The 15,853-nt window shown below is 32.2% G+C and overlaps 1 protein-coding gene across 1 annotated transcript in view; it reads left to right on the top strand.

Annotated features, from left to right (window-relative positions):
* IQSEC1 (IQ motif and Sec7 domain ArfGEF 1) overlaps positions 1–15,853 on the top strand; it is a 327,515-nt gene that overhangs the window by 130,290 nt on the left and 181,372 nt on the right. The window contains 1 exon segment of the mRNA XM_032212302.1: positions 11,196–11,282. Coding sequence (XP_032068193.1) covers positions 11,196–11,282 — 87 coding nt within the window.

Below are 15,853 nucleotides of genomic sequence, written 5' to 3'. Positions count from 1 at the left end.
GGCTTTAAAAATGTAGAAGATTCGGAATGTTTGGTAATTTGGATAAAATGGAGATTGAGGTTCAAATCCACCTTTAAGTTATGAAATCTCATTGGCTGAGCTTAATTCATCCTTTCCTCCTCCTTGTAGAAAAAATGGAGGATAGACTATATGCGTTGTTTTTAGCTTCTGGAATTAGATAAGATAGACCTGTAATCAACAAATGCTTCAAATATATAAGGGACTGCATTCTTGCCATTAATAGATCTTTACTGTATGAAAATTTGCATATATTACATGAGCTTTTATGTCTCTTTCAAATCAAGAATTGCCTGCCTGTAGGATTATGCAATAGAAAGATTTGGTCCAATGAGCAAATGACATGAGGAATAAAGAGGTACAGGGCATTCACAAAGCATGAAGGGAAAATCTATTTTCAGTAGATCTGAATAATTTCTGAGAAGTTATGAAAGGGCTGCTATGTTGAAGGAAGAATCTAACCTTAAAATGGCAGAAGGCTAATAATGTGGGAGGGAGGGTAGAGAGAAAAATCCTGAATAACAGTATACACTTTATACAAAATAGGAAGACAAGACTATACAAAGCCTAGAAAAAGCATAAGCAGTAAGAGATTGTAATTTAACTGAACATCTTCATAGTAATTCTTCTGAAAATATTTTAACAGGAAACTATTTTAACTGTCTTAATTTATTCTTTCAATTCACTCTTACAGTACAATTAATTAGTTTTACATAAGAGCTTGCCATTGCCACAATATTATTTTTTTAAATAGGTTCCTAAGTGAAGTTTACACTATATCATTTAATGAAATTAAATTTTCTTACTGAGTTAGATAATAATGATAATGCAGTACTATATTTTAATGCCATGCCCATACCTGGTCATAGACAGCATGAATACCAAGACATTCTATCTCTAGAAAATTAATCTTCAGTATAGTGAGCGATTAAAAGTTAATCATTTTAGTTTCTTACTATAATAATCCAAGAACATGGACTAGTTTTTCACTTGGGAGGATAAAACCTCATAATCATTTTCTTTAAATTTCTGTTTGTTTCTGCCAAATGCAAACCTTTATGTAAAAAGAAGTCTAAAGGGCATTATATAATATACATATGCAATTATATGTATCAAATTAAAAGTAAAGTTAAAACTGTACACAAAATCACAAAATGATAGCCCATTGTTGAAAGATGTGTTCTGTCATCTAAAGGACCCTATGTATACAGTTAAACATGCCAAGTAATACTATTACAGATAGCTTACTATTGGCATAGCACTATAATTATTGTATTAACATAATTACCAAAACAAAGTATGTATGCAACAAAATTAATAATATAATACAACTGTAATAATAATAACGAAAAAAGAAAAAAATGGGCCAACAAACAGAAGTAGCCAACAAAAAGGCTGCTTTCTTACCCTTCATTAAATTTCTTCCCTGAATTCAAATGCTGACAAAACAACACTCATTAGCAGTCCATGAGGTATAAATTTCACTTTCCTGTTTTGTACACTAATTATTTTAGACAGCCCTTATAAACTCTAAATTTATAACTTTTCAATGATTTCAATATTGGGGATAAAGCCAAGAACATAAACATCCTGAACACATTGATTGATCCAGAGACATATTAACAATCTTACACCAAAACAATTCAATAAGAAATTATTTACTTGAATTAAATGAAAAAGCACTTCATAATAAATCAGATGTATTTTTAATTCAGTGAAAGTTCTAAACACAGCTTCCAAACTTAGTAGAAGTCAGACATGATTCATTATTTTAATGTGGGATGGTCCTACAAGGTAAACTTTTAATGAGTAAAAAGGTCAAATCTATATCAGCAATTTATATTTTCTATTCTGCCAATGTGTGTGCATAAATATGTACATATACATAGAGAGACATAGATATATTTATGCACCCATACTGGGTACAGAAATGAGTGTACATGTGATGGATTAAACATTGGAATGTCTCTCAAAACATAACTCTTCATTGAAGGTAAGGTCACTTTAATCATATATTTAATCAAATATTGAAAAGAATTCTAAATCTCTGTCTAGATTTTGAGTTTTCCTCACAAAGAGAAGTGAGTTCAAATTGACTAAATGTCTATGGAGATTCTCAGTCATTCAGGTCTAGAACTGAAGAAACTTCTTAGCTGAAAAGCGAAACGTCTTCAAGAAAAACAAAGTCCAGTTGTCTTTTGAAAAAAGTACCTTTGAGACATTCAAATTGACTAGTTCAAAGAATTGTTATCCCAAGATATACAAAGGGATCAGAAAATAACCTGAAACCCCCATTCTTAATATTTGTTAAAATTGTTGCTATCAGCCTAATTTATTTCAATCTAAATATTCCCAAATTATGGGAAATGAGATTTAGAACAGAAATTTCTGCTACCTACATGTCATCTCCATATTCTGTCCTGTGCTACAAAAACCTACTATCATGTTTTCAAAATTTCTAGAGTTACCAAAAGCAAATTTAAAGCAAAGTGAAAAGATCGTATCCTTCAAAATAAATTAAACAAGAAATAGACAATGTAAAGCAGGGGTGCCAAACTTGCGGCATCACATTGTCATAATGTGATGTATTGTGGCTTTTCCCTCTTCGTAAACTGGGCGGGGGGGGGGGGGGGAATGTGGCCAGCAGGTGATTCATTTTACACTCCTGATGTAAAATAAGGTGATCTCAGGCAGCAGATAAAAATGATGGCTAAGCAACATTAGCTCTCTGATGATTTCCTCAGTTAAAGAGGACACTGCAGAGTGTTACATGTGGTCTGTCTGTTTCCATCCACCTCTGAAGTGGAAGATGCTTTCTCCTAAACTGAATTCCAATTCAACTGCTTCTATAGATTCAGATGAAACTGGTATTGCCCAAATTGTCACCCATAACCAGAAGTGGGTTCCTACCAGTTTGGCCTGGTTCAGCTGAGTAGGTAGTAACTCGGCCTGCCACGTCCCTGAACCTGTTCTGTCAGCAGTGCCATAGGCACCACCATCTTGCTTTCTGCTTCTGAGCATGCGCAGAAGCATTTTTTCCTAGTACTGCACATGCACACACGCGGCACGTCCCTGATTGAACCAGCAGTGGCAGCAGCCAGAACCGACTCCTGCCCATAACTAATTTCAGACTGGAATTGATCACAAGATCTCCAATAGTGGTACTATTTAAATATCATTTTACATGCAACAACAAGCATGTCTTTGAAAGACTTTTTAATAGCTGAAATATTTTTTACCTGTTGGTTAGCCTTGAACCTATTACTTATTCATGTATATGAGCTGTCCATATAATTATTTTAACTTAGTAATGAAAGCAGATGGTCACCGGGAGTGATTAATTAATCAGGTGAGGCGCCAGTGGTTAAATGCAGCACTGCAGGCTACTGCTAGATCAGCAGTTCAGCGGTTCAAATCTCACCGGCTCAGGGTTGACTCAGCCTTCCATCCTTCCGAGGTGGGTAAAATGAGGACCCAGATTGTTGGGGGCAATATGCTGACTCTCTGTAAACCGCTTAGAGAGGCCTGAAAGGCCTATGAAGCGGTATATAAGCGGTATATAAGTCTACTGCTATTGCTATTGCTATCTGAATTATTTTGAAAGAATGCTGAATCATTCTAAGATTGAGGTGAAAGTATACCTTTCTCTCCGGGTAGTGATACAATTATTGGATATGAGTGATTCCTCAGATGTCTGACTAGTTCTGTTGTTGTAATTTAAAGATGTTTACTGAAAGAAAACCACAAATCAACCTTGCTGGTTTTTGTTCCAAAAGAGTTGATAATGTAATACAGTACAGTGTTAATATAAAACAAAAATGAGATTGATGATGATCTATATTCTGTTTCTATTGTGGAGTGCTGAAATGAAATTTTTGTTTAAATGTGTATTTGGAATTTTCTGATATTTAATAATTTTTTACAATTATGTTAAAAACCAGTAATCAGTAACCTGACTTTCCATAATTAAGCATGTATACAAATACACCTTCCTAAAATGCCTACATCATAAATATGTTGTAGTGATCCAAAATTATGAGGTGGTAGTGTTGTTGAAGTAATATAAGTTCCTTTCTGTTTTAAATATGTTATGTAAAATTAATCTTTTTACTCAAATCACTAATATTCATTATCTGTATCTATTTTTATTTATTTGTTTCCATTTTATCTGTTTGTATGATCATATATCACTATATATTGACTTTGCAGTAGAATTTGGCTCCACAGATGCTGCTGTTACCATGGAGATAAAAGGACCAATGGCCTTTTTCTAGCTTGGACTGTACTATGCTGTTCATAAAAAGACGGTGAATTCTAAAACTGTATCACTAGCTTGCTTAAAAAAAGAATGAAACAATGTGATAACGGAGTTCAATTAGGATTCTATTGCTAAACATAAACATACGATATTGTACCAGACAGAAAGTATAAGGACAAATCAGTGTGAATCCTGAGCTTCTGGTTTATACATCTGCTAATCCTCCTCTTTAAAAAAAACAAAAAACCTTTTGCTTTGCAAAATATAACCCCTTAGAGTGTTTGGGTTCATCTGATGCAGTATTTGATGCTGGTTACATCACAGGCTTCTTAATCTGTGGTGTTCCTCTGTGGCCGAGAGTTGAATGAGCATGTGAAAGCCGAGAATGTGAATTTTGATTCTTGGAAAAGAGACATTTAGACACCTATACAGAGCCAAAGAATTTTTATGAAAAATCGAGGATGGCTTGCAGAAGGTGTCATTTGTAAGTATTCTCTTCCTTTGTTAAAACTCAAAAGAACTGATATTTGCTGAAAGGGACAAAGAATCTACATTACTCAAGGTGATAATAGGAATAACAATTAATTCACTGTACAGCAGCTTTCTTTTCAAGAACCATTTTATGGGTGTTTCCTCTTAGTACATTACCGATGTGCATTTTAGAAATCTAGTTTGAAGACTTTGAAGCTTTAAAAGTAGAAATAATTAAGCATAGTGAAAAAGGAAAGAGGATTTGTTAGTGATTATATCAAACCCCATAATTTTAAAAAATGAAATTGAAAAAAATCTGTTTATAAGGCTTTGGTTATTAATATTGCATTGTTCAGTTATTATGAAATTCTTTTGTTAAGGCATGTTTAGGATATGGGTTTTGATTATTTCTGGATACTCTTTGATATTGTTTGTGGCACAGCAACATATAACTGTTACACATTTTGTCATGCTGTTTATGTGTTTTGTGTTTCAATATGAGCATTGCAGGAATACGATAGTCAGAGTAAGGTGTTTGCTTGGTTTTTCATGTGCCAGTGATAAATGTAAGCTTTATTCAGAGTTGGTTTATATCTGACTTCAATTTTTTTAAAGACTCTAATGGATTTAATTCTTGCATGCATCATTACAAGCAGTTAAATTAGTGTGTCATATATTTTTAATAAAAATGAAAGCAAACATGTGGTGAATGTATGGTAGCATATTTCACTGTAACTTGATAATTCCACCATTTTATTCGAAACATGAAAGTCAAGAAGTTTACAACGCTAAACTCATTATTTTTGTACATTGATATTTATTCTATATATGCTACATGTTCCTTTGCATTGATGTCAATGCAGTTCAAGAATGTGGTTAGTGTACAGATCTATTATTATAACGTGCATGTCTGCATAATTTTATCCTCTAATGCAAAGGGAAAATGCTCATCTCACTGGCAGATGTCTTGGAATTAACCAGTGGCTATGCAGCATGGTTTTGCTATAATTCACCTTCACTGAAGCTTAATTGTCATCTCAGCTGAAGTTAAATTTAAACCAATATAAATTCAATTTTAAGAGCAATTGATTTCAAGGTTTGATATTCATAGATAGTTTTTCATTACTCGGATGAAAAAGAAGGTCAAATCCTGGTTTCAGTGTGACTAAATTGGCTTTAATCCTAGAACTTTAGCTCCACTGACTTGTGAATCAAGCTTTTAGGCTGCAGCTCATTTCATTTACCTTTAATGGGGTTGTTCCGCTGGATATGATGATTTTTAGCCTTGATCTCCTTATTCCATGGTAATGGTAATGGGTATAATGAGAATTGTACCCTTAGGATGAAAGTATGATGATGTATTTAAATTTACTATTATCTGAATGAATATTGACATTTATGTCAGGTTTACTTTGCCCAGATTCAGAGATGATCTCAGTTAATGTATTGTCTTTCTTATTTTGCCATATGCTAAACTCATATAAAAAAAGGAAATTCTATCTACATAGATTCTACTTGCATATATTTTGTAAGATTGACTATGCTTAGCTTGATTTTTATTGGAGTCAGCATCTATTCAATTTCAACCTTACATATATTTACTACTATGTTATTTATACAACTTGGTATTCAAATACAAAACTATTATGATAATTGTTTTCATAAATTCCAATCAAGATTGTAACAGTTTAAGATGACATGGGAGATAGGAGTTGTAGTAGTTTTCTGATTTGGTTTAAAATACCTTCATGTGTTACTTATCTACTATGTTATAGTAGAATACTAGTGGATCTCTTCAAGCTGTTTATATTTAGAGGTCAGTTCTTAATTTTTATGAATAATTTAAATGCATCTTGCTGTCTGTAAAAGGGACAGGACCATATTTTTCATACAAGAGAAATCTTCATTTCATTTCATCTGTAGTGTTATCTTTTGGCTTGTTTGACTGAAATATTAATCATTTCATCAAATGACTAACTCATATTGTGAGCTGTTAAATGTTGAATTTATTGAATGTGGCAGACTACTTGGGTAATAAATGCATACATATATACTTATGATGAAAAAATATTTCTAATTAATATCAAAATATATCTTTTTAATAGATATATGCTATTTTCTTTACAAACTTATTCTATAGGACATAGTACTTAGTAATTAATGACCATACATATATTAAATAAGGATTATAAAGATTGTATCTTGATATTTTAAGTAATGCATGTTAAAATTTTACTGTGTAGATATGCTTTAATATATTCAGTAGTTATAATTCACATATATAATGTCAGAGAAAATTTATTTTCAGCTTGGTGCAAGAAATAAGAATAAAGTTCTGGATTTAGCTAGTTCCCTTTTCAATTGAATGGAGCATGTTATATGCAATTGCACTAGATAATAACTATGTTTTCAGATGAATGTTTTCATTTCATTTGTCTTAGGGCAACTTTTTTTTTTCTTTGAGAATCAGTAATTACAATGTATTGCTGCACTGAGGAAACAAATTTGCAATCTTTGGTGTCTTTTCTTCTAGGTGACATATTTTCTAAACAGTAAAATAAGAATTTGTAATTGTATCCTTAATTATTGAAAAGGCGTTTAAGTGCAGTTTTCACGATAATTCTGCTCAGTTTAAAATAAGTTATGCATGCAGTTTCTTTTTCTTACTTTTCTTGTGTAATTTTTATCTCTTTATTTATTTGCACATGATTTTAGATTACAAAATATTTAAACAACTACTGGTTGTTAATATTACATTTACTTATTATGTATGATTTAAATATTTTACATATAAGCAAAGAATAAATTTAATTTCAATTGAAATAGGTTAAGTATTTTCTATGACTTGTATATTATGCTGTTGAGTCTTGCTACAAAAAATGGTTAGTTTGAAATAACAGAAAAGGATATTATATTTTAAAGTGTATGCTTACAGGGAAATATAAGAAACCCAGTTTCTGTTGCTGTGATTAATTTCCAGATATAGCTTCAACATGGTTTTAAATCTAAAATAATGGATTTTATGTCTGTTCATTTGCTCTCATTTTGCCTCTGGTTATGATCTATTTAAAACTGGCAGATAAAAATAACCATTGTAAATATATCTCATAAAAATAATATATCTCATAAAAATAAAAATAGTTTAATCAAATGATGTTAAGAGTTCATGCCTATTTTATAAAAATAGGCATGAACAAAAGTAATAGATTCTATTTAAATTCCCATGAATAGATATTTTTTCCTTTGAGATATTTACATTTGTTCAAGAAAAGATGGTAGATATTTCACATTTAGACATTTAAAGGATGTATTATATAGTAATGATTCATAAAGCAAACTGGTAGTTCTGAATTAAAGATTTCTGACACAGAATTTTTATATCTAATAGCAATACAGTTGGGATTGGTGAATTGTTTCTAATAGGGCATGTAAGCCAAAACAAGTACATAAAGTTTGTGTGGACACATTATTATGTACAGTATGTTTTATAATATTTATGTAATAAAATCAAGGCATACCATTCATTTTCATCCATATCATTTATGTGTTCCAATAGTGCTGCCTTTGAACAACATAGCAAGCTATGGTATACCCTTTTTACAGAAAAGTTATTTGTACAGTCATTGTATGGAAGGTGAAATATAGACAATTTAGCATATGTTGGATCTTATATGAACCAGATTTAATAAACAGATTACATGCATAGGCATTGTCAAGTCAGATAAATACATTTGTTTGAACAAGGCCACCGAACATTGCCCTATTCTGTTCTCCAACTGTGATAACAGCTAAAACCACTTTATTGTAGAAACTCACATTAATTTGCAGGTCTATTTTGCAAATTTGCAATGAGACACTGCATAAATATTCACTTTATGTCCACAGTGTGCAAAATTCCAGTTAAGATTATTGTAGGATACATACATTCTGTTTCCTGTTACTTTCACATACATAGGTGAAAAATTCCATGGCACGTATCCTTCATATTCAAGATGATGCTACAATACTTTGAATATCCAGATGCTTCAGTACCAGATGCTGGTGACAATATGTGGCTAATGTGTTCTATTTAAATTATCCAAAAAGCATAACTAGGTGTTAATAAAATTCAGGGCTGGCTTCCCCCTCCCTTTTTTTAATAACTCAAGAAGAAGTAGGAAATTGCATGCAAAAATGTAGGCTGCTTGATATATTGTCTATACCCCTTTATGTAAAATTGGGCATGCTGTTGAATATTATCTTAATTTCTGTGGCTTGAATTCGGGATAGATATGAATATAGATTTTTTCCATTCTTAATGAACTGTAAATTTAGTTTGTATTTTTCTTGTAGTCATTTTCACAATACTAATTTTGTCAGCATTATCAATGTCAAGCAATAGAATCTTTAAATGATTAAGCCAGGACTATTAACAGGTATGACTGGGAATATGATTTGTGTCATATATATATATATATATATATATATATATATATATATATATATATATATATATATATGTGTGTGTGTGTGTGTGTGTGTGTGTGTGTGTGTGTGTGTGTGTGTGTGTGTGTGTGTGTTTTCTGAGGTTTTCGCGGGTGTTAGTATGTAGGTCTCTAGTTGTTCGGGTTTTCTCCCGCGTAGAATTGGAGATGTCTTGGCGACGTTTTGACGAAGTCACATTCGTCATCTTCAGGCTGCTGCTGACTACTTCAGGTTTGGTGTTTCCAGGAGTAGTGTGGGATCTTTGGCTGTTTGTTCCTTATAACTGCTGGTAGGGGATTAAATTTTAACTGCCAGTAGGGGATTAAGTTTTAACTGCCCTACTGGCAGTTAACTGGTTTAAATTGTGGGGGGAAGTAACCTCGCTGAATAGTTGAAGGAATTTCCTCATGATATTCTTAAATGGTAGAACAATCTATCTAAAATATGATAGCACCCTCTTGCTTATGTTTTTCAAATGTGAGCTAGACAACTGTCTTTCAGGGATGGTCTGAAATGATTTAATGGAATCTTGCAATGGGCCAGTTTTGCAATGGGCAAGTTTTTGACTAGATGTTCTAAAAGACCATTTTCTACTAGGATTTCTGTCTGTAAGTGTACGTTTGTATATATGTAGAATAAATATTATTCTATGTCTAACAATGTTGCAAAATGTATTTTTTCTTAAAATCACAAAGGTTTCATTTGAAACCTTCATTTGACACACACAGGGAGTTTCTCTGCCTAACCTGTAAACTCACTTTCCCAATTAATATCATCGTGAAACTTTGTGAGTATTTCCAAAGGAGATGGTGGGAGGGAGGGCTTGTTGCTTTTGATGGGATGATATATGGAATCAAACTTTTTGGATTTTCTCTTCCTCCCATGATATATTTATATTGTTCCTAAATCCTAATACCTAAGAATTCAGTTTTTCTTTTGGATTTCATGTTTCTGCTCACTGGCAGACATGTCCTATTGCTAAACATAAAAGCATTAAAAATGTTTACACATAACCAGTTGTTTTCAATTTTATGAATGTTGAATAATATTTACCTTGCTATGATGTACATATGTAACTTTGGATGGAAAAAAATCAGAGCAGCCTGACTTTTGTATAAAAAGATTAGCTTGATATAATTCCCCTTACTGCAGACTCACAGCATAACATATTCCTGCTTAATTCCTCTTTTTTATCTCATAAGAGGATGACCTCAAAGGACTTGCTCTTCAATACATTTTATTTTGAAGCTTCTGGGGAAAATTCTGCAAGCAAAACAACAGGAGAGAACAAAATAAAATGTGATTATATGTAATATTTTAATCTTGTCATAAATGGTTTCAGGTTTTAAATGAATTGAATATACTGGACACAACTTCATTTGTTTTCAAATGCTGGAGTAATTTTCTTACATTTTTAAACTGATGTAATTGTAACTTTATATTGGAAATTATTTTTTTCTGGTTAAAGGCTTATTGAAAATGAATTCACAATATCCTTACATACTAGAAAATAGGATATTGCATAATCACATATAGTTTATTTTGTTTCACAAGCATTTAAAACGTATGTAATTATTCAATATCCCATTAAATTTCTTAGGGCCAATGGAATTCTAAAGCTATGAGATGAACAGCTACACTGGTGCAGAGTATTCCAAACATATATTTTTCCTACTTTTCCAGAAACCGTATTCATTTTTCCTTGCTACTATTATTCCACTGAAGCTACCAAAGAGTGCCATTTAAATCTTAATATGCCTTGAGACTTTTCAAAGTTTCATTGCAGTCATTTATCATTCTCATTTTTGATACAGATGGTGTTATGCTTGTTGGAATTGGAATTAAGGATTTAGTTTATTTTTACTTCTCATCAAATGAAAACTGAGTGAAACAACTCAGATGTAATCAGCAGCACCTGCTTTTCCATTAGAAAGCCCCTTACTAAACACTCAGTGTGTTGACTTTGTTTTTCCTTGTGTCGTAGGTCTATAAATACTCTGCACCAGTTTTGCTGTCCAGCTCCATTGTACCATACTCTACTAACTCTCCCTGCCACACACTCAGAGTACAGGTAAGAGTAGTGATGGGCCACCAACTTCTTCCTTTCATAGAGAGATCTGGCCATACATTTATTTATGCTATTAAAGTCATAAGCCATTCAATTCATTTTTTTCAAAAAATGTAAATAGATTTGCACAATGAAGATTTTTGTAGAATTTCCGTAGACAATTAACATAAAATCATTAAATAAACAAAGAACAAATAGGCATACATAAATAAATAAAGACATAAGGTTAAAAAATATTTATCTTATTTATACCCATTTTTCTAATCTGGAAAGTATTCAAGATAGCTTTCAAATTATACATAAAGAGTACACATGAAATGGACAGCTGTTTTCATTTTTTAATCAATAAAAGTCAGTCAATTTGCCACTTCATGGCTAAATATGTATATTAAATATTAATAATGTGTTGAAAAATCATGGCACTTTCATTCTCTAGGAAAGAATCTGTAGTAAACCATATAACTGTAAATGTCAAAAAATTATTTGTTGATGTATGTCTATATAATTCATTAATTCATTATTTGTTTTCCATATTTTCAACATTATTCTGTTTCTCTTTGTGGGTAGATTCCCCCCCCCTTATAAATATATAGTAAATAATTTGGAAAGAGTGAATGTCTTACAATCTGGTTTTGAGCTTGTTTTACCATTTGTGAAGACTACAAACGATAAGGTCTCACAGCGCTAGCAACTTAGAGTCTATGAATCATAAGAGTCAATCATTATTCAGCGGATCACAGATTTCAAGAAACTGCAGAAAATTATGGTTCTGTTTTATGAAGATAATATATTTGTTTAAAGTACATTTTTTTAAAAAACCACTAAGCAACTTCTGCTTTGCTACTTTTGTTTAATGAATGCTTCATTTGTGTCTGAGATGACCTGTTAGGTTGCATTCTAATGATTTCATGGTCTCTTGAAAGCATATTTCCTAATAAAATTAGAATTAATTGGTTTTATTATCTAACATATAAAAATACAATGTAGAGTTAGTAACACACCTTCCGTTTTTTAATAAAACTGCTATGTTCTTGTATTAAATGATATTGCTGATTGGCGAAAAAGAAATCTCCACAGAAAGAATGTACTTGCAATTTTAAACAAGTATCATCCAAATAGATTTTTTTTTTAAATCATAGCAAACCTATAAATTACCCTGGACTTGCATTTTCCTTAGATCTTACTCTTAGATCTGTACAATACTTTGGATATAAAGGTAAAGAGCTGTTTTGGAGCTTATGGAATAATCCATGTAGCATCTGTCTGTAACTCCTTAAACCAAAGCCTTATTTTCTCAGGATTATGTGGAAGCTGTGGAAGGCAGTTGGACATATTTAAGGAGCTGCAGTCAAGTGCTACATTTAAATATTTAAGAACTCAAAGCATCTTTCTGCCTTTGACTCTGAAGTTCATTGAATCATACAACCATGGAACTGTAAAGCTGAAAGTGAGGAACCACAAAGACCATCCAGTGTAATTGGGTAGAACAAGAAGCAGTGGGTGGAAACTAATCAAGGAGAGAAAAAAATTAGAACTAAGGAGAAATTTCCTAACAGAACAATCAATCAGTGGAACAGCTTGCCTTCAGAAATTGTGAAAGCCCCAACATTAGAAATCTTTAAGAAGATGTTGGATAGCCATCTGTCTGAAAAGGTATAGGGTTTCCTGCCTACGCAAGGGGTTGGACTAGAAGACCTCCAAGGTCCCTTCCAACTCTGCTATTGTATAATGTTGTATAACTCTCTCTCTCTCTCTCTCATATAATGTAGAAGAAAAACAATCAAATAATTCTTGAGAGGTGGCTCTACACATTCTTCTTACATATCTGCAGAGATAGAGAAATTATAACCAGTATAAATGCACTGTTCAATTTTACTACCTACCATATCTTACAGCAGTAAGGTTTTCCTTATATTTGAATGAAATTAAGTATGCCCATTATTTCTGGTCCTAGTTCTGTGAGAAGGAAATGTAGCTTTCAATGACACTCTTTCATGTACCTTAATAGTGATATTCTGTGTCCTCTCAATCATTTTAGGTCCAGATTAAACAGTCCTGAAATCCCGTTTTTGCACTATTAATTGATTTATTGATTGATATATAAATAACATCCCATGATATTCGTGTCTGTTGCCACAGAGCATCATTGTTAATTACTGTTTTGAATCATTAAATAAATTTATTGCATATGGGATTCACTTAGACGTGAATTTGTTTGTTCAGAAGAAAGAAAAGAGAGTAAAAGTGCAGAAAAGAGAGAGAAATAAGAAAGAAAAAATGATAGGAATTCTTACTACTTACAAATTCTTACTATCAGGTTAACTGTTCTCTGTATTATTTTCTACATAATGTAGGATTTTCTTTGCTACAGATATTTCGTAATCATTAATGCTTCACCTCATAGTTTTGACAATTGATGGACTATCTTACGTGAAAGAAAAGCATCTTTCAGGTATAAGGTATAATCTGAAATTTTATTTTTAGCAGATGTAGATTTTTTTTCCTCTATGAACCAAAAAACTGGGTTTAGTCCATTGCAGTACAGTCCTCCTGAATATACAATTCATACAATTTATTGAGTGTGCATATAATTGCATGTACATTCTGTGAATAACACTGCACATTCAAAAAGAGAGAACCAGAGAATGAATTAAACATCATTGTTAACTTCAATGTTATTGGTTATGTCTTCATGATGACAGAACAATTGTTTTAATAAGGAACTATCTTTTGGTGGTCTCCTTCAGCCTATTATATTTCTGTCTGATCTTAATCACATCTCTAAAATAGAATCTAATTCAGGTTTTTCTTTAATAAAATTTATGAAATAGCATTTATGAAATTAGCCATCCTGAAATATAGAGTTACTCAGTTCTGTTTGGAACTAGAGTAAGTCAAATGTTTTGATTAACTTCAGTTGCCCTATTGAGTTTGCAAACATTTTTCATGTCAACTAAAAGGCCAGGTTATTGCACTTCTTCATCAAAGCAATTCCTGTTTAAATTTTGCTTCTATACATGACTAAAACTAAAGAAACATAGTCACTAATGTCCTTGGGCACCAGACCAATAAAATTCTCCAGAATATTGTCTTGTTTGAAAGATTTCTTTTCTTTTGTATGTGTAGATTTAGTTAATTTTCCTGGGAAGTCATTCATCTGACATCTTTTGTAACCATGGTGATTAATTTTTACATACATTAGTTACCTAATGATTCATTTTTTTGTTTCCATTCTTCAACATATTTTGTATGAAAACTGTAGTCTAAAAATCTTGAAACTGGAAACTGTCTCTCTTTGTTTTTCCCTCCCCCAGCAGCACCTGTGAAAGCAAAACTATATTGCAAAGGATGTTATAGTGTCAAAGAAATACCATCATTTTCTTGTACTACCATTCTGCATAAAAAAAAACTTTCAGCACCTCTATGAGGTAAAAAAAATTATTCTGAGAATATTTTTCTTTTAAAATAATGTTTGCTGTTGTTTGTGTCACCCTGACTATATGATGGTTTCTGGAGCATCAAAAAGTGTTGGTCAACTGCACAGATTATCCTGGTGGCAAAGAAGCCTAATTTGTTTAAAATTTATAGTCTCTTATATAACACTAGTAAACAGAAATTGTTATAGAAGTATCATGACTGTAGAAAACTACAGCTAGAAATGTATATGCTGATTGTTTCAATAATTTGATAAGGCATTTCATTGTAAAATTGTTAGGATTATTAATTTTTTACACATATTCTACAACCACAAAACATGGATAAGATAGAGAATTACTGTAATATTTTATTAAAATCCAGTAACAATTTTTAAGTCCAAATTTATCTTTTTCTTACTCCCAACACCCCATTGTTTTGTTTGCATTATTTCTTTATTACAATAAAGTACTTTCTCATGGAGAATCAGTGAACTGCAAAAAGAAAAAAAATAATGACAAGAATAGAACTCTGGGGATTCTAAATATAATTAGGTAACCTGTGAGCCATTGGGTCATCTTTTCAGATATATTTTCTTACTAAATAGAGAAACATAATGACTTTGGGCAGGTAGAAAAGCAGTGGGAGGCGAGTGACTTCTGATGTCCTACCAGGTTCCCCATTGTCTTTCATTGTACAAAGCTAGCAGGGAGCAGTAAAAATGATGATTATGTGATCCAGTCTGACCACATCAGTGCAGCAGCATGGCAGAAATGAAGTGACCACAACTTTTCAAAATTTTAATCTCATAGGAATCATGGGTCTCAGATTTTAGATCTGTAAATTAGCCCATTTGAGATGTATTGATGCAAAAAAAAATGGTTGAGACACCATTTCTCCCAACTGAAAGTTACAAGAGCTGTGGTGACATAGTTAGAATGCACATATTCAGACACAGGTTAGAATGCAGTATTGCATGCTAACACTTCTCACTGCCAGCAGTTCGATCCTGACCAGCTCAAGATCGACTCAGTCTTCCATCCTTGGTTGGTAAAATGAGGGCAAGATTGTTAGGGGCAATATGTTGACACTGTAAGCTACTTAGTGAGGGCTGTAAAGAACTGCGAAGCACTATACAAGCCAAAGTGCTAGTGCTACAA

Source organism: Thamnophis elegans, chromosome 2 (assembly GCF_009769535.1).
Source record: "Thamnophis elegans isolate rThaEle1 chromosome 2, rThaEle1.pri, whole genome shotgun sequence".
NCBI lineage: Eukaryota > Metazoa > Chordata > Lepidosauria > Squamata > Colubridae > Thamnophis > Thamnophis elegans.
Note: the sequence above shows the minus strand (reverse complement) of the source record. Positions and strands in the feature narration are given on the sequence as shown.